Source organism: Buteo buteo, chromosome 21 (genome assembly GCF_964188355.1).
Source record: "Buteo buteo chromosome 21, bButBut1.hap1.1, whole genome shotgun sequence".
Taxonomy (NCBI): Eukaryota; Metazoa; Chordata; class Aves; order Accipitriformes; family Accipitridae; genus Buteo; species Buteo buteo.
Genome location: NC_134191.1, coordinates 20,432,335 through 20,451,863, shown reverse-complemented (window position 1 = coordinate 20,451,863; position 19,529 = coordinate 20,432,335). Strand labels below are relative to the sequence as shown.

Sequence of the window (19,529 nt, the reverse complement as noted above, 5' to 3'; positions counted from 1 at the left end):
GGAAGTTTAAGTTATGTAAACGGCGGAAGCTGTGTGGTCATGGTGAGCCTGCTGTGTGGGCTGGACCTTTGCTGGCTCTGCCACCTGAGACTGCAAATCCATGTACAGCTATCAGTGGATGAAAGGGGTTCAGCTTCAGGTGTTAGCCTCTGAGGACAATGAAGTGTGCTCTGTCATGGTGGAGGTGAAACCAGGTTAGTTTGATGGAAAAATGTAATGCAGTACTGCTGTGAATGAATGCTGAATAGAAGCTGAGGTGTAGTAGAACTACTACTCCAAATTTGTTTTTAATTTATGTGGCCTTGGTGGTAAAGCCTGTGAAAAGGGAGAAAGTGATATGTGAATTGTCTCATAATAGTAAAGAGAAGACCTGTAGCTAGGACCTCTTGGCAGTGGGCTATAACGTAGTGTGGGTGTATATAAATCCTTCTGAACACTGTGTGTCTGTGTCCATGGTTTGTTGAGTCTACAAATAGAGGCATATTTATGCAGAGGTCTGAATCTTTATTGGCTAGGTTATAGTCCTTTCTAGAGGTTTAATTTTGCCTCTTATCAGCGTTATAATGAAATTCATACTGAGTTGCACAAGTTATACATTGAAACTGTGCTGAAGGTTTCTTATTTAGATAAGGAGAGGTATTTGAATGTGGTATTTAGATTTCAATCTTACTAGTGCTGCCTTAGCTTAAAATATTTGACTTACGCTGAAAAATTGTTCTGTTGGTTTTAACAGAAATGATAAGATTTTTTTTAAACTCTTGTTTAAAGCTGAGGGCTTTACACATCTTCTGTTATGCCAAATACAGTTTTTATTTCCTGTGCTTGGTTAATAAATGTTTTTTAGCTGAAGAAAAAAAAATATTTAAGATTTGATAAGTTGGGATAGGAATAGTCTCAAAGGGTCTGATTTATACAGACATTTGTCAGGTGTGGGATGAACACTTTAGCTAAGCCACATTTTGATATTTTAGATGTACTTTGAAGGACCTTGTTACAGTTTCTCTTCTCAGTATTTGTATGTGGTATGTACTTAATGAAAAGGATGGCTTGGCAGTCTATGTACACCCCATGGCCAGCATAAGTTAAGACTGTTATTATATTTTACTGCTAAATGTCTTTTGGGAGAAGTTTCATAATTTTTTTGTTGGTTCATCAAGACAGGATGGGAGAAATGGGTTACTTTTTCTGTCTCCTGCACCTTGAGTATTGCCTCAAAACTGTGTCTTGGGCTGTTGCATGTGTCATGGAAGTTGACGTAACTGACTAGACTAGCTGGTGGGCATGCCTGATGCTTGCTTTAAGAAGTTGATATTAAATAAAGTAGCATACTGTCAGCTAAGAATAATGTGGAAGCTCTTCCCTCACCACATATAACAGCCACAAGGTCCTTTTGGTTGCCCCCCATTTTCCTCATTCACACGAAGTGGGAAGCGTTGGCTGTTTCCATACACCTTGTGAATGTTTGGAGCAGCCTGAGGATAACTCTGCCTGGAGGACAGCAATGAACATACAGCTGTACTGTTTTAATATCAGGTATTAATCTTTAATTCCACATCACAGCAGTCGAGTGAATGGGTAAGGGAAAGAAACCCAAAACAAACGGCAGATATTTACATCTAAAATTCACACCACTTATTTGTTGGTTCTGGAAACATGCTATCACAATATATACAATGAAGTACCTTTAGGACACTTGTACAAATTATTTTTTTCCTTTTAAATTTGATTTCCATTATAGATAAGATAGCTGTTTTCATTTTATTTTAAACATGAATACACAAAAGAGAAGTGGTTAGAGGTTTTTGCCTTTTTTAAATAAGCACAGAATGCCAGAGGTTAAAAACACATTTACAGGGCAGAATACCAGTCAGACATCACAATCTATACATTTTTTGCTCAATTTCCTGTACAAATACACAGCATTCAAATGGGGGTATTTACAAAGAAGCATGATCAGAGGAAATTTTAAATATCACATAATTTGTTTCCCAAAGGCTCTTGCTCTCTCCAGCCTCCCCAGTTTTGGCTGATTCTCCCACAGAAGGGATATGCAATATCCCTTACCTAAAAAAGGGTAAGTAAGCTAAAAACCAAACAGAGGAAAAGACAGAAAAGAATCTTAGTCTTGCACGCAGTAATAAACCCAACCCAACCATTGGAAAAAAAACTGTAGGATTCAGAGAAATTGTTTTAATTGCTTTTCTTCTACTACTGTAGTTCCTTCTCAATTTTGTTTCAGATGGGGCCAGCAGGTACACTGACGATGGAGAGATTTGTAGCAGAATTCCACCAATTTTCTCAGGAATGCACATGCTATTTTGTTACACAAAGAAAACCCAGTGAAGGCAAGTACATACTAAGTTTGAATTCGAGTCAAGTATAGAATGACAAGGTCCTGTTCAAAACATCCTGTTGCTGTGGTTTATACAAGGAATCTTCAAATCCTGCTGGGCAAGTGCAACAACTGCTGTTGCTTCCACCTACTCCAGGACTGAGCTTGATGTTGGAGTTATACTTAGCTATAAGACACCTCACCCTACAGAAAAGTATTAGTTCCAAGAAGTATTAGTTCCAACATTCACATAATCTTAATCTTAGTAATAGTCTTTCAATCTTCTGCCCCCTTTAAGGCAAGCACTGAAAAGGGAGACAGAATATTTGGTAGATATCAGAACAGAAATTTAACTCCAGAGAGGCTTAAATTTGGTAAATTCAGCAATTTATTCTGTCCTTCTCTGTGTGGACCTGCTGTGAACTAGGTATTTGTATACATCATCTGATTGATATTTAAACCCTTACAAATACATAGTAATGTCAGACTTCCCAAATGGACTCACTGCTGTTGTACAATGTCTCTAATCAGAGCAGGATGATACGTTTTGAGAGACTGATTAGAGTTCCAGTGGGCAGGTTTTCCAGCTGACTGGGACTTAGTCCCATGTTAGTTGCATTCTTGGTTTTGCAAAGTTTTATTTGCAAGACCTGCTGTCTTTTTGCAATAAGGAAGCTCAGTAAGTCACTTCATTTACTACTTTTAATCTTCCTGCCCAAAAAAAAAAAAACCAAGAAGGGGGCAGGGGAGATGGAATTGAATACTTGGTTCTCCTAAAAACCTCACTTGAAGAGTCTTAGTGAGATTGGAGAATAGCATATGTGAAAAATATTTCATTCATTTCTAAGGAATTACCTTGACTTACCCTTTACCGAAAACATAATTTTGAGTTGAGTTTTCATACATGTGTTCTATACCAGAGATCTGGCTTGGTTCATTAACGTTTAGGACTGTCCTAGCATTGGAAGAGTCTCCTTCCTGCTAAAGATGAAACATCCACTATAGGCCAGGTTTTATTATCATTGTCTTAAGTGTGAAGGATATAATGATTACAAGCAGCCTGTGTTAGTAACAAAATAGAGGAAGCAAGAGAGACTTTGTTCCAGCCAAACAGGCCATTTAAGAAACAAATCTGTAACTCAGTGGTTTTGCATGGGCTAGAGCTTGAGAAAGAAAATAAACAAATCCTCTTAAAATCCCCTTCATACGACTGCTGAGCCCAGACAGACCATCTTTAGTAGAGTTCAGAAGCAACGTACTCCACCCAGTCACTGTATTTAGAGGTAGTGCTAAAGGTGACCTGTAAAAGATTTAGAATATCCTTTTTTTGCTTCTTTATGCTGTTTATAGCATGAAAAACTGAGTGATTAGGGCAAGAATTCAATATGAAAGTTGAGTGCTATTCCTGTTTCTGACACTAATTTATTTGGTGGAGGTAAGTCTTATTTGAATGTGCTTCAGATTTTTCAGTGGTAAGAAAGAGGGTGGACTGTTACCATCCTCTGGAGTGTGCTTTGCAATCTGTAGGTGGAAAGGGTTATAAGAAAGGCTAAAATGTGTGTGGGGCATGGTAGGAGGAAGGAACATTGCTTGTTCATCTAAAAACATTAAATACTTGATACTCTTTTGATTGAAAGTTTCTTGGAAAATATGAAAATAGGAATAAAAGATTTCTTAGTGTTCTTTTCAAAGAACAGATCTTGGCTCTGTTACCCACAGACTTTTCTCCTGGTTTGTCATGTACTGAACTAAGCAAATACTGATTAAAAGGCTTGTTTTATGTTCAGACTTGTACTGTCTTCACCTGTGCATAGTTCTGTTTCTTGGTTTTGGGTTGGTTCTTTAGCCCTTTCTGGACCCTCTCAATAAAAAAAGGTGTGTGTGGGGGGAAAGGCTGTATTGCTGCTTGAGGAGAAAAGAAAAAAAAAATCAACCTTCCAGAAGAGAGAGAAGAAGCTCTTAAAGCTTCTTTATACATTCTAAAGAAGCAAAAGAGGAAACAAACATTTCTTCTTTACAGGTTGCCTTTAAGATCCCTGACTCTAGGGTGTACACTATATACTGGGCATTTCTTGAGTCTTGGTTTTTTTCTGTCTGCTGTGAGAAATGGAGATTCTTTCTGCACACCAGCTGTAGTGAGTTTTTGGGAGGGACTGAGGACATTATGTTAACAGGGAATGAATCTCAGCTCCTGGGTGATGGAAGTTGGTGAGGATTGTGATGTTCAGCCCTGAGGCAAGGATTGTTGAATATGATGCATTTAAGCCACCTTTTCTTTACTGGCTGGGTCATTAACCAGCTGTGGCATGAGAAACTCAATTTGGTTGTTTTTGTTTTATTTTTTAAACTGGAACAGAAATGCTGGTGTCAACAGCCTGCCCAAAGTTGGGCATGGGAAAGGCCTACAATTAGGTTGTAGCTCCAGTGGCTACTAAACCCCTCTCATTCTGTAGTGCAGATGAATAGCATATGGTTCCAATGAGAAAGCAGGTTGGTTTAGCCAGTGAAAGCAAAATTTAAGAAATCAAACAGTACATAAAAAACAGAGGAGGCAGAGTTTGTTGGAAATGATATCTTGGAAATCAGTGCATCAGCACTGGTTAGATTGCCTCAGCACCTATGAACCAATGCAGGGAGATCACTGCACAGATATGTACAATCCTGCTCTCAAAAGAGCCAATTTCTTCTTAGAATTGCCATCTTTCCACTGCCTGCAGCTCATGCACCTTCAAGCCTGACAGTTCATAGAATCCCTGATTTCAGCAATGAGCTTTCACTTCTGTACAGCAAAGAAATATGTCCCTAGTGCAACTGCTTCTACTCATGTGCGTCTCAGAACTGGGAGGAAAGCAGTTTCAAAATGAACTTGCCACATTCCCCCCCGCCTTTCCCCACCCTCTGCTTAAAATTGTATTTTTCAGCTTCTGCAAGTCTCTATGGCTTGTGTGCCATACGATGTGGTTAAGAAACTGCAGAAGGAACAAACTGTCCACTGCACAGAAAGTTAAAAAACGTAACGGAAAGGTGTAAAAAGAAATTAAAAAGGAAAGCAGCAACCTCCCATGCTGGCCCAGTTGCTTTTGTGGGCTCCAGACATAAACTTGCGGCAGTAGAAAATCGGTTTGCTGTTCTCCGAGTCCTTATCTCTCCTTTGTAGAAGGAATGACTATGTGAGCTGCTTGCCAGGAGTTGTCCCTACTGCTCACTGATGCCATGCTCCCATGCTACCCTGGCCTGCTCTTCCTTTCCACCACTCACTGGTTGGGACACTTTACGATGCAATGGGCGGTGTTTGTCATCATCTTCAATTATCATTCCCTCCTCGTTCTCCATGTTTGGCAGCCGGGAGTGGTAAGGTTTGGGGGGTAGAGCAGGAGGGTCCATGGTGTCCTGAGGAATGACTCCAGATGGAGCAGAGTGGCTTCGGCATGGCTGGGATTTGAGCGACTCTAGGACATCAGGCTCAGAGAGACTGTACCTGACAGGGAGGTAGGGTGTCTCCAGATCTTCATCAGTGTTCCAGGCCTGGCTGGGGACAGAATCCATGGTGTCTGTGCGAGGAGGTGGTTCAGAAGAATGTCCAAAATTGCTCTCGCTCAAGGAAGAGACACCACTGCTGGCACTGCCGGATAAAGTGGAGTTACTTCCATCTAGACCAGACTGCGGACTGGTGGGTGATGCAGGGATAGGATGAAGAGGGGACTGTTTGGAGAAAAACAAAACCAAGTTAAAATTGACAACAGAGGCAACACCGCATCTTGTGTGTTGTTCCGCATCTCAACTTTTGACAGTCATGTTAACAATGGTGCAGTTCCATTTGTGTTCAAAATGTCAGTGATTGTTTGTTTATATGTGCACTTCACTGATGTGTGTGGAAGTACCTCTTGTGGGCAGACAAGTGCACTTAACACCAGAGCTGTTAAAGAAACAGTAGCTGAGGTGATAATCAGGGTGCCTGAAATCACAGCATATCATGCAAAGAAGGAAAATGGAAGGGCCTACAACATGCGGAATTTATTTCTATAGAATTCGACTCTGGAATAGGCTATGAGCTTTCAGTGGATTTTCTCACGTGTAAGTTACTAGCATGTTAAAAATAGTGTTTCCGTATTCAAAAGCTGCTTGGTGGGAGTGGAGGAGGGGGATTCCTTCAGGAGCCTATTATTTTCCTTCTACATGCCTCTCTGCTCTCCTGCCATTTCCTTTTTACCTTGCGCAATGTTCTTGCAGGCAGTGCCGGAGGAGCATCACTGAGCTGGTGATGGAAGGCATCAAAGTGCAGTGAGTAGTGTCCTGGAAGGAGACAAGGATCAGAAACACAGATTTGTGCTGCCTCACTGCAGCAAAAGAGCTGGGATTTTAGACTCTAATGCCAGGTAGCAGCTCCAAATGCTGATAACTCCACTCCAACTTAGGGCTTCCTTTCTGATAGATACTGTGGAATGCATCTGTCACACACACAAAATGCTAACAAGAAGTTAAGTGCAGTGATAGATTTCCACCCACCCTGTTGTCAAGGATCTCATGGCAAGGCAACAGGCTCATAAACAATGAACATTTGAAGTTTCATTTAATAGCTTTGTAACCTTAAATTACTGCTGAAGGTGGTCATTGGCAAGAAGCCAGGCCAAGCTTCAACACTCACACACCTAATTCTAGTCCCAAAATAGATACAAGTCCATATTACTATAAGGACTGCAAAAAATTTGAAGATTTAAGAAAAAAAAAAAAATTTGAAATCTTTGTCCAGTGCTAACCTAGCAGACCAGGAAAGACTTTGGGGTTTTGTTTCTGATTGTTTTTAATAGGGGGAAAAAAGGCTAAGGTCAGCTTCCAGGTGGTCTAGATTTATCTGTGCATGACTGCAGGCATTACGCAGCAAGCCTACTGGGCATTTCCTTACCATGGGGCAGGCTTCGGGGAGGCACTGGTGGGGCCAAGATGCTCCCAACGTGGGCAGACAGGAATGGAAGGGCCTCTCTGGTTCCGCTGTCTAGGCTCCAGCTACTGGGCGCTGCTGGCACAGCTGAAGGATTGAAACAGATTTAACTTGGGTAACATAACGGGGAGTTTGTGGGGCCAGGAGGACTGGCTTTCCGGTGTGCTCTTTAGCAGTAAAGAGACAGATTATAGGGACTTGGTGAATGGTAGGATTGAAGGCATACAAAGACATTGTCTAGTCTACAGTGTGTTAAGTTTTATAGGTTGCTTTGTTACAGAAGCGAGAGTTAGTTAGGTGATCGTAGTGTTAGTTTGCCCATCTCCCCTCCATGACCCCCTTAGCTCGTTTCTAGCAGATTTGAAGAGCAGCAGAACTCCGCTAGTGTTTTTTTTTTTTTCTGCAAACCAGTGAGGAAGTAAAAATGAAATCTCACTGATGGAACAGCAGATAGATCTCAGTTGTGAGCTGTTCTGCTTGGCAGTAAATTATGACAGAGCAGAAGGGAATGTGTGGCAGAACCCTCATGAAACACATGAAAGCCTGTTGCTGCACTACAGTGGCTGAGTGAAGACTGAATAAAGGGTATGAAGGGAAATCACACTTAAATCTGTTACAAAAGAAATTATGACTTTAAAGCCCTGATTTACTAGGTTACAGAGTAGATCAAGAATTTTGAGCACAAAATATTTAAAGACAGCAGTCTGGACTCCTTGTATTACAAAATCACCTGAAGAGATCAAGTCTTTGTTAATCAGGAAGCATAGAGAGAAGAAGGCTTTCCTCATATAGAAGATACTGAGTATGACCTTCATGAATTTGTTTTTTCATAGAACTAAAAGCTTCTTCTAACATGAGCATTTTTCAAGATCTTGAGAATTTGGTCATTATTAAACATTATTTAAAATGCACCTTCCTTTCTTCCAAACACACTGTAAGACTTGATTTATTCTGAGAAGATAGACATGCAATAATTGTATGTTTATTTAAAAACAAATAAGCAATTTCTTCAGATTAGCAAAGAAAAGAAAAAAAGGAAAACAAAGTAATTCAATGAGCCTACCAAAGAAAACTGAGATACAAACAGCTGGTTCCATCTTCAATTTGGAAAATGGAAGCCTGGAGAAATAAACATGGAGTTTGACATCTGAAGAGGATTTCTCCTTAATTAAAATGCCAGCAGCCATTTTTGGTGCATTTCTTTTCTAAAATGACTTTGAAAGGTTTCTTTGTTTTTTTTTTTTTTTCTCCTTAGTTCATGACTTAGCATGAACACAGGCTCCTCAAGACCTAAATTCCCTAAAGTAAAAAAGATCACAAAGTAACAGCTTCATAAGACAGAACAAAATCTACAAAAATATAGAAGTAAATGTTTTTAAAGAGAGACCCTCAAACTGAGTAAGGCATACAAAGAAGACATAAAGTATCTTGACAGAGAACAGGTTCAAACTAAGGGCTACATCTCTCAACACAAGTAATGTGGCTACAGATGAATTTTCTGAGCACCCCTACACACATGCCAGAGCGCTCTAATTTGCACTACTGCAATTGGTGTCAAAAGGCTAAAACAGAGGGACAAGATGCATAATGATGCCAGCCTCACTAGTCCTTCCTGCAATATACCAGCATCAAGTGAAAAGGACAGAACAAAACCTGATTTGCTTGGCCTGTAAAATGATTGTTGTGCTTGTGGGGTTTTTTTTGGTTGTTCGTTTTTTGGGTTTTTTTTTTTTTTTTTTTTTAAACACTGAGATGCAGTAGAAGAATGTGAAGAAGAGAATATGGTACCCCAGGGCATAATCCATTTATACTTCCTCCGTGTTTCCTCATTCATGGCCTTTTAAGTATTTAGGAGTGCTGGAAATCATCCTAAGGTCAGATGATTTTGGAGAGTGGCTGCTGCCTGTTAAAACCAGTGTTTTATCCAAAACACTTCAGGGAGGAACCTAACCAGGGAGCTCCTGGTGCTCTGTCCTAGCACATCTCTCTCTCCATAACAGTGTTCAGTGGCTTGGTGGCCAAGTTTAATTAGCAGGGAAGCTGCATTTGAAACGTTCTGCTCTGGGCGACTGACGTCACCCTGCTGTCAATGAGAATTACTGAGCAGAGCTTCTGACACAGCAAGGAAGGGGGTGGGTAAATTCATGGGGCATGACTGTTAACAAAAACCAAGGCAGATGGCATCCTGACTTAAATTAAAAGAATGATGAGGGTTCAAGGGCTGCAAAAAATGCCTGTAACTGCATTTATCCTAGCAACATGGCTGAAGAGCTGGGATTCCCATCACACTATCCCCTAAAAACAATTGCTGCACATCATCTGTGTCTTTATGGCTTCTTTGGCACTCTGGAAGGGATTCTGTCTTTGATTCCTTCTCTTCGCACTGTATACTATACTCTTGCATAATATCACCTACAAATACAAATTCGAGCACTTTTCCTAGACAGGTAATAAATATTTATCTACCTTCCTTTTCCAGATCTTCCTCCTGTCCAGTATAAAGATCTCACTACCTCTGTCGTATGTTCAGTTCAAACTAACACGGCTAAGATGGGTATCTTGATCCCTCACTCCCTAGTCTTAACTCTCTGTTGTCATCATTCGTTACTGTCATCATTCTGCCATTTGTTCAGAACTGTACATTGGCTTTTGGTTTCAATCTGTACTGCTCTGTAAGGCTGGCACATTGTTAAAGTAGTGGATTCTGATTTATTAGAAGTTCTAAAATAAAATCTGGATTTTTTTCAAAAAGATACAATTTATTTCGGGCACAGTTACTGAAACAAAAATACTGATAAAAGTCTAATGGAATGCATTATGTAGGTCAGACTACAGAGTTGCGATGGTCTTTCCTGGCCATAAAAATCTTTTAAGATACCATTTTTCCCGGCCATACACATGATTGTTGCTTGTTTAGGCAGCCTCCTTGTCTCAGATTCTGATTCATGAATTTTGCCCTCTTCTGCTTTTTCAGAATGCTGCCTTTCAGATAATTTTTTGAGCCCATCGCTTTGTCCATGGCACCCCTTTCACAAACTCCTACTTTTCTTTACACCAAACTCTTTCTCTTCTTTCACGTTTTTTTTTCTGCAGGGGCTCTGCCTATTTTTTTCAAAGCAATGAGTTAAAAAAGCATACATTCCTAATGATAAATTTAAATAAATATAAAACTACCTCAGAGAGGGATTATGAGAAAAGTTAATATTTTGAGCAACAAATGCGTATTAAAAAAAGCAGTATATCTCATTATTTAAAAATATGGTCGAAAGCTTGCACTCTTCTTTCATGTAACTTCTCATTTGCTGCTTTGGATGTTCTTCTTGATAAAGGCTGCAGGATTTGTTTCAATAACAAAATGCTAAACTCAGAAAGCTTTCTGAAATAAAGAGGTTTGTGCAACTCCACCCTTCTGTGAATGATCCAAAATGACTATAGGTTGGCAGAAAGCCCAGTTAATTAAACTGTTAATTAAAAAAAAATGTAAGAGAATGCACTCTGCCAGGAAATAGAAGCCTATTCGTTACTTGCTGTAGCATGACCAGAGTAATAATATTTTAGAAAGCATGCATGCTAACAAGGAAAAAGAGTACCTTTCTCAGCTACAGACAGGTTGGGATCACTGCAAGGTTTGCAAGGCCCAATCATTTGCTGGATCAAGGCGCGCTGGAAATTTGGAGGCTAAGGGAGAAGAAAGTTAGCAAAGTAAAGTTACAAAAAAAACAACCAGACCAGCTGGTGCAGAACCCTAGGGCTTTCTGTTCATTTTTTTTAAGCAAAGAAAGTTTTTTAACTAAAAAAATTAATGGGAACCTTAGGCTGCATCTACATTAGGAAGTACTGCAGTGCAATACTAGTGGATCTCTAGAGTGTAACAGTGCTGAGGACACACAATTCATGCTGCTTGTGTTCTCTGGAGGAGTTATTTCAAACTGGCTTTAGCCTGGTCTTTTGCCCATTATCAGGTCAACTGCATCATGTTCCCTTCTGGAGTTTACCTTTTGCTTTGGTTTCATTTGAAAGAATTGAGTTTGCATGCTCTGAGACAGTTACCTTATGTGAAGTGATGTGCGATAAGTGGGCATGATCAGGAGATTCCCTTCAAAAGGATGCCAGGGCCAGATTAAAATGCTTACATGTAGGCACACCCTGAATTTTTCAATTTGTCCAGAGAAAGTAGTAGATGTGGGCACAGATTTGTTTGGAGACCCTGTATCAATATATTATTACTTCAGCCTCTTGTGGTTTTTGATACCTCTGGAAATCACCATAAAGCTATTTAGAATCAACTTTGAGGCTAGAATGCAGGATGGCTATGGTTCTAGAAAAATGAATAAATAAAATGGTATGACTACTTGCAGTAGACCAGGGCTCACATGATAAAGTTGGGAAGTAAGAGTCCATTTTCACAGGGCATATCTGCAATTTTAACAGTCATTACAATTTGTATCACTTGACTATCAAAGTGGGTGGCTCTAGGGGGCGATTAATATGAAAAGTTCTGTGTTGCCTCTGAAAATGATCCTAAGTAAGTTGCTGTGCTTTCCAAAAATAAAAAGTGAAGCTTTAAGGTGGTCAAAAATAGTAAAAATAAAGTTACCATTTCAGGTGGTTGAACTGACATAAACGAAATTAGATCTGCTACCTGTCCATTTTCCATGATAGCTGTGGGATACATGGCACTGCTAGGTCGGTCCCGATGGGTTGGCAGCAACATCATCATCTCCCGAGAGTGGCGGTACTTATCTGGTAGAGAGGGAGAGCCTGTAAACAAGTGAGAATAATCACGTACACATGACAAACAACAGCCATGTCTCCGCATGCCCAGTGATCTAGTCCTCCTTTGCAATTTGTTCAGACGGATGATCTTACAGGACTCAAGAAAACATGGTGCTGAGCCCACTAAGCAGCTAACTGTTGGTGGGGTGCATAGCACGAGGATGAAATAAGAACTGGCTTGTTATATACAATTAAGGACATAACTATGTAAGGTGTATAAGATGTATGCATCCCTAGTTGTATGTTGCAAAGTGCTTCCTCTTCAAACAAAAAAAAAAAAGTGGGCATCTGTGTGGAATTAGCTGCAGCTGTGCTGTATGGTGCCTAATGCTCCCTTGCCCCATAAAATATTGTAGAGTTATAGAAATGCCATAAAATTGTGCATTTTAGGACTGATTGTGGAAGAAAGGGGTAAAAGCTTAAGATACACCATTCAGTTAAAGCAGGAAGCTATGGGAAGCTACTTCATTCCTCAGTTCTGGTAGAGATAGTCTGAGGTGTTGCCATTTAGTTGGTGATATCTTGGTTAGCTTCATCTTTGTTAAAGCAAACCAAAACCCAATAATAAACAGAATTTTCTATAAATGTGGGTGGCACTTTGCTTATAATCCCGCTGGGCAATGTACGATTACTACTGAGTGTGTTGGTATACTGACCCATTTTATGACAACAGAAAATTTACCAATGCTTAGAGTTATATAGTAGGAATATGCTTCACTTAACTATTAGTTATCTGTATAGTTGTCGTTTAAGATATTGGGGTATTTCCTGTAAACAGCTTCCTGGTGCATGGAATTATTTGGGACTCATGTCCTTCAAGATGAGTGCCACGTAACAATATGCCTTCTGATATGCAACAGCTGACAATGGATTTGCCAGAAGAATGATTCTCATTAATGACTTCCTAAAGTCTGATACTACTGATACACGCATCCCTTGGGATGTACAATATTAGGCAGGAATTGATGTTCTGAAGCTGCTGGAGTGAGCTTTAATTTGCACTGATTATTTCATTGCGTCACAAACACGCACTTAACAGATGGCAGCACACAGCGCATTACAGAGCCATGCCGGCTTTTGGGGAATACATGCCCCCTTTTGCAGACTTTCCACAACCACACACATTACCTGAACAGCACTCCAACGTATGAGCAAAGGCATTGGTGCTGGTTAATGCAGCTTTTACCCCAGCAAAAGCAAACATGCAGTTTTTGGGACTGATATTCAGCACACAGTGGAAGGAACAATGTGTCCAGCAGAATGCAGGAGGATAAGGTCCTACAATTGCAACAATTCCATCGGGGTGGCAGATCCCAGATTAATCTACACCCCAAACCCGACATGAACAGCTGCAGAGTATCTGCATTCTAGTTCCGAACTCATTTTCTCCCCAGACATAAAACAGAAACATAATTAGACAACATTATTTGCTCTTATATACAACATCAGCTTGGAAAACACAGTGTTAACGCTTTATGCTGAGTCTCTTTTACTCACACATCACAGATAGTCCTGTTTCTGCATGACAAATGTAAGGATGCTGAACTTTTAGGCGTGCCCAGAACTGCATCACAGCACAACCTAGACTGTAAACTTTTCCCTTTTATTTATCTTGTCATCCTTGTTCTTTTATATCCAAGATGCAAACCACCTCTGTGTGCCATCAGTTCATATGGGATTATAGTTTCCACAGACCTTGCACTGCATGACCTGAAAAATCCCACATGCGCTAAATATGGTGGTAGAGTCTAGTTTACAAAACAGCTCTTCTGTTTGGTACCCTAAATTTGTAAATAACTATGGCTATAAAGATTGTAACAGATTATGCCAAGTGTCCAGTCTGCAAACAAAATTAAGTACTGATACTTCTGAGTTGTGGGCCACAAGAGGAGTGGCTATAACTGCAGCTTTTATTAATAATCAGACCTGCTTCTTTGGACAGATAGAGAGCACAATCACCATGGCTCCTTTCAGGGACTGGCAAGGTGAAAAAGAGCTTTAAAAAGCTTCCAGAGCAGCCAGTGGCCCTAAAAAATGCTGCAGCATGTATCAGGGCTTATTCCTTTTAGCTTGTAGCTTGGTACACTTGATGTGTGCAGCACTGTATGTACTATTAATGAGAAAGGAAAACCTACGCTGAAGCCAGAGGTAGTTTTTCTTTTTTAATTATGAGAATGTTAATCTGCTTGTCATAAGTACTCATTTTAAGGAATGAAACTGAAAATTAATGTAGTTAAATTCCAAACAATGAATCTTCTCTCCTGATTCATGATTTTCATTACTGTTATGAAAACAGTTTGCTCCTGAACCAAATCATAACTTTTTTGCATTAAGAAGGAAATTTTTAATGTAAGTATATAGGTTCTTGCAAAGTGCTGAATAAGACACCAGGACTCATTTTCTACACCGTAAAAAGGGGCCTGTGTTGAGGAAGCAGTAGGGCTGCCTTAAGAGGTGAGTCATCAAGTGTCAAGTGGGAGTTACTTTTAGAGTGCATGGAGGAGTCCCAACCATATTTTATATGAAATCACTGAAAAAAAACCTAAGCCGCTCCTAGCTCTTTCCAGGCCTTTTTGTGTTACAGTTTCTGCTTAACGAACATCAGCTTACATAATCTTTTAACTCAAGTAAGGTTAGAGCAGTGCCTCATGAGTCACCTCAAATGAAGCCAAAACAAACTCTGAATTTCTTACTGATCCTCCATACAACAACAGTGTTTCTTGATAGGGAAGAAGCTACACAAGGGTCAAGCCAGGTGAAAACTGAAAGATGCATGCTTGTTAACCTGAAAAATAGAGTAACCAGTAATGTCTTTATCGTTAGCACAGAGTTAGAAAATTCTTACTGTATTCTGATTACAATTCTATTTAAGGCTTTTGCTCTAACTTGTGTATATTATAACTAGTGTTAGGTTTGGTGCTTTAATGTGCTGTTCAGTGATAGAATCAAATGATTAATTTACTGTCTTTTTTACTGACTATCCTTTAAAAATTTTTTTGGATTAAAGGCATTATTGTTTTCTTTGGACAAGCCAAATAATTTGCTTGTGTTGCTGTTTTAAACATCAATGAAAGGGTAATTTTTTGGAAGTGGAGAACTGCAAGCATGATTTAAAATTCCTGCTGGATTCTTAATACAAATGGCCATGGCTTCCCTTGGTCACTAATGGAACTAATCTATGTTATAAAGATACCTGCCTCTTCAGAACAGTGCTAGTAGCTGAGGTCCAGAAAGGACTCTGCAGTTAAACAGAGAAGGTAGTATAAGTATCTGGATAATGGGATAGTGTTTTTTTACCTCTACATTAATGTTTGAATCCATAAGAGAAGCATTTAAACATCTGACAAAAACCTAGAAATCCTAGATAACAATGCTCAGGTTAAAGCCACAGGTGACAAAGATGCTAAGTTGATAAATTTAGGTGGCGTGTACGAAATGAATTATTGGCCTTCATATACTTCCCATCTGAAAAGTGGTTAACTGCAGCATCGTGACTATCGTAGCTTTGTTGGCAGTCTCAGCAGAAAGGCCAGGGATCGGATGGGTCATGGTGACTGAACTATCCTCTCACCTCTAGAGGTGGTCCCTCCAGGACAGAGATGAGGCACATTGGTGGGGGCAGCGTGGGGAAGCTTGCATGGCTGCCGCCCATGCTGTATCTGTTCTGTGGATAAATAGAGGGCTTCAGCCTCCAGTGTTGTCAATCCAGCACCTTTCACCAGCACTAAATTAAAAAGAATATAAATAAATACCAAAAAAAAAAAAAAAAAAAAGGATAGAGGTGCATTGGCAGAGCTGCACATGTAATGTTTGTGAAGTACCTTGCTCCAGCCAGTGATACTGGTCTCTCATTTTCACAAGCATCAAATTCACCCAATTAAAAAACAAAACAAAAAGAAAAATCACCAAGGAGAAAAACAAAGCTGTATTACCACAGTGGAACTTAAATGTAAGGGCTTTTCTCATTACAAACAACTCCATTCCAGACAGTGGTGTTGTAATAACCAGAACTGTGACTTGCACACTGTGAAACACAGAGAGCATCTGGGACTTTACTAGAAGTGAAATCCCATAATCAGCAGGTAATGTCTGAATGCTGTGCTGACCTAACTTAAAGTGAACAAAACTAGCAGAGAAGAAATGTTGTATCATAGGCTGTCAAAACATGTTACTAAGAGTGAAGAATAAAATATATATATATTTTGAAGTATTTTTCAAAATCATTACTTCTCTTATTGTTTCCTCATTTGTGGTCATTTACACTGTCTAGTTCTCATCTCTGGGAGGTGCTGTTGGCTCATCCATCAGCACTATACCCTTTGTGGCATTTATCACTTTGGTTTCTAAGCAACAGCAAAGAATACAGGAAAGAGGGAAGTTGGTGATGCTGTGAAGTCATCAAGCTCAGAAAGACTGTCACAGCCTGTCACTGCGAGCACTGGACTTTTAAAGTGGAAAATAGCCTGAAAGACTATGAGCACCAAAACCCCTCAGATCCCCCAAAAGATTCAGACCTCACATGCCAGCTGAAGCAAATCCATTTAAGGATGTCTTCCTGACATGACAGCCCTGTACTTAGTTCCATCTTCCCTTTCCCATTATGCTAGTTTCATCTGGTTACTTTACTATTTGAATTGTCATTATCTTCCTTCCAGCCCTTGGTGTAATAAGTGAAGCTATTTGCCTTTATTTGAAGATGTCCACTTCTCACCTTCCTACTCCATCTGATCCTTCATGTAAATCACTTTGATGCATCTGTGTCGTAACAACAGCCAGTCAATTAAGATTTTAGTGCAAGATTGAGCAAAAAAACCCCCAAGCTGGCCCAAGGGAAAGGGCCCTTCTCTGTATTCTCTGTCCATAAGGAGACATAGAGTTCCCCTGTATGGGAAAACAGGCTAAGAATTAAATTATCAGCTTCTATCTCTGACTATATTGTGGACACCTCCTTCAGATGCCTGTGAAAAGCAGTGTAGAAATTTGTGAACCTGCAATGGAGAATCCAAAATGAGAGGGGAAAAAAACCCCCAACTTTAATAAAGTCACCAAAGTCAGGAGATTGCATGGAGCGGTTTTACTTCAGCTCTGAGGCTTGGGAAGAAAATGATTAGCAGTATCAAGACCAGCTACTGTAACAGCAAAGGCAATATAAGTACCCTTAGAGTCTGTTTTTACATTTTTCCTTTCTTCAAGAATTTCCCATCAGGGAAGCCCTTCTTTAGCTCTAGTACTTAAAATTCATACCTTTCAACAGTCATTGTATACATCTGCTTTTGTATACATACATTTCTGCTAAACCGCCTCAAGTTCTTTTTTGTGCCATAATTTCATTAAATGTGTAAAATGATTTTTTTGCCTTTGTCTTCATGATCTCTCTCTTAAGTACTGTACCAAAGACTATTCTTGTTTCCCTCTAGATTGCCTGCCACAATTTTGTGGCAGAACAATGGAAATCATTATGAAATTCAACTGCCTGAAACCAGCATGTGTTAGAGATACATTCCAAATACTGCTGGAAAAAATGATTAAATCCATTTCTGGAGAATGAAAAACATTTTTTAATAAATAATTTTTGAAGAGGCATTTACAGCTCCAAGAGAGAAACAGTGGTATATTTCAGTGTAGGTGGTCTTTCACCAATAAGTCAACAGGGTTGCCAGTTTAGCGGATGCCTGCAGGTCCAGTTAACCCTTCATTTGGGCCCATCCATTCTTACCTCGAGCACTGGAAGGGGCAGAGTTAATCATCTGGGATGGTGCCGAGTGAGTAGAGCTCAGGCTTGAGGTGGAAGGGCTAGCCTGGGACGAGGATAAAACAGAGACGTTGGTGACTGAGCCTTGGTACCTGGAGTTAGGGTAAACAAGCTGCAGGAGGCAGAGAAATCATCAAGAGAGAACTGAGCGGGTCAGTGCATTAGATATTTACCTGTCTCAGATCACCCAGTGTAGCCTCTGTCTAGGAAACAGCTTCAGTGCAGGCCACTATTAATGTCCACTCAGGACTGTGGGAGTGATTTCACCCTCCCACAAACCAAGAGCCATACTAACTGCATATGTTGAACAGGTCAGATAAGTAACGTGCCAACTAAAACCTCACTTTCTGAAAGCAACAGTATGATCTTGGACCACAGTGTCAACCTTCACTGTACAAATACAGAAGATTCTTCCCAAAGTAAACGTAGCTGAATTACTCTGTCATCTTTCTTGAACGATGTTAGATTCTACCTATTCAGTTCTTTGAGAAAAATACCACAGGACAGATCCAAGCACGTGCATAGGTAAAGCGTACTCCTCCTAAGCATAACCCTCCAGAGCACGTTCAGTGCTGTTTCTAACAACTGCTTCTGGCGGTGCTCGAGCTGTACCTGCATGTGGTACATATCCTCAGCAGTCTCCCCCACAGAACTGTCTGTTAGGATAACCAGGTTTCCTGTTTCACTGGAGGTGTGGGACGACAGAGAGGACGATGAGTGTCGGACTGAACCAAGCAAGTTCAGTGGGCTGGAAAAAAAAAACAGAGACAGAACAGGGGCATAATTATTTTTTGAACCTGTGTTTTAATTTGTGAAGCCTGATTTTTGCCACACTAGTAAGTACCTACAGTTACCTACTGCTTTAGGTCACCTCTAGATGTCAAACACTTTTGAAAAATCAGGCCAAATAAGCTTAAACAAATCCATAACTGTGAGTAAATATGAAACAAGTGACAATAAGGTTACATGTAAGACGACTTAGTATGTAGGATGTAGAATTTCAGAATCCAAAGCCGGGTTAACATCACATCATGACACTGGGTGCCTATTTGTTTTGTTTATAACAGAACATTCTGAACCATTCTCATTTTTAATGCTGAAGTACGATGAGTGGGAGCAGCTTAAAAAAAAAACATTCCAAAGGAAGCCAAGCATGAGACACACAGGTCAAAATATGGTTTTCCTTATTGCATCTGTTGGGCCTCAGCCTTACAGTTCAAGGCAACTTTGTAGCTGACAGTAAATCGATACAGCCCAGCTGGTGTGCAGGCTGCATGCTGATCTCACTCATAAAATTAATTTTTTCTTTATCACTCTGAATCACATACACAAATAGATATTTTGTACACTATAGTATCTCCCTAGTTTGCCCTAAGAACTAAAAAAAGCTTTACAAAGTGAGGAATTTGAGCAAAAGATGTTATCACCCAGACACCAATTGTCAACTGCGAAGCCACTGAAGTAGTATAAGAGCTACTCAGTTTTAATAGTAAAGAGAATGTCACCATCCTGGATTCACATACTCAAGACCAAGCTTCCACAGCTTTTCATGCCGGGCTTTAAAAACAGCTGAGCTATGTAGACCCACCAAGAGAAATAAACACGGAAGAACAGTTAAAATTTCATAACTTCAGTGACATTTCTGTCACTGTTTTTCATACTGGCATGGATATGTACATTTTCAAATAAGCAATTCTGGCTGGATACAAAAACACTGTTTAGCCCTGAAA

At 40.0% G+C, this 19,529-nt stretch overlaps 1 protein-coding gene across 1 annotated transcript in view; it reads right to left on the bottom strand.

The window, feature by feature from the left end:
* Window positions 1-3,764: 3,764 nt before the first annotated feature.
* Window positions 3,765-19,529, bottom strand: part of DOCK3 (dedicator of cytokinesis 3) — a 208,404-nt gene continuing 192,639 nt past the window's right edge. Inside the window, exons 46-52 of the mRNA XM_075052649.1 lie at window positions 18,412-18,547; window positions 17,764-17,845; window positions 11,914-12,032; window positions 10,862-10,949; window positions 7,236-7,358; window positions 6,543-6,625; window positions 3,765-6,034 (exon numbers count right to left, since the gene is read on the bottom strand). Coding sequence (XP_074908750.1) covers window positions 5,528-6,034; window positions 6,543-6,625; window positions 7,236-7,358; window positions 10,862-10,949; window positions 11,914-12,032; window positions 17,764-17,845; window positions 18,412-18,547 — 1,138 coding nt within the window. The 3' untranslated portion in view covers window positions 3,765-5,527. The remainder of the gene's footprint in view (window positions 6,035-6,542; window positions 6,626-7,235; window positions 7,359-10,861; window positions 10,950-11,913; window positions 12,033-17,763; window positions 17,846-18,411; window positions 18,548-19,529) is intronic.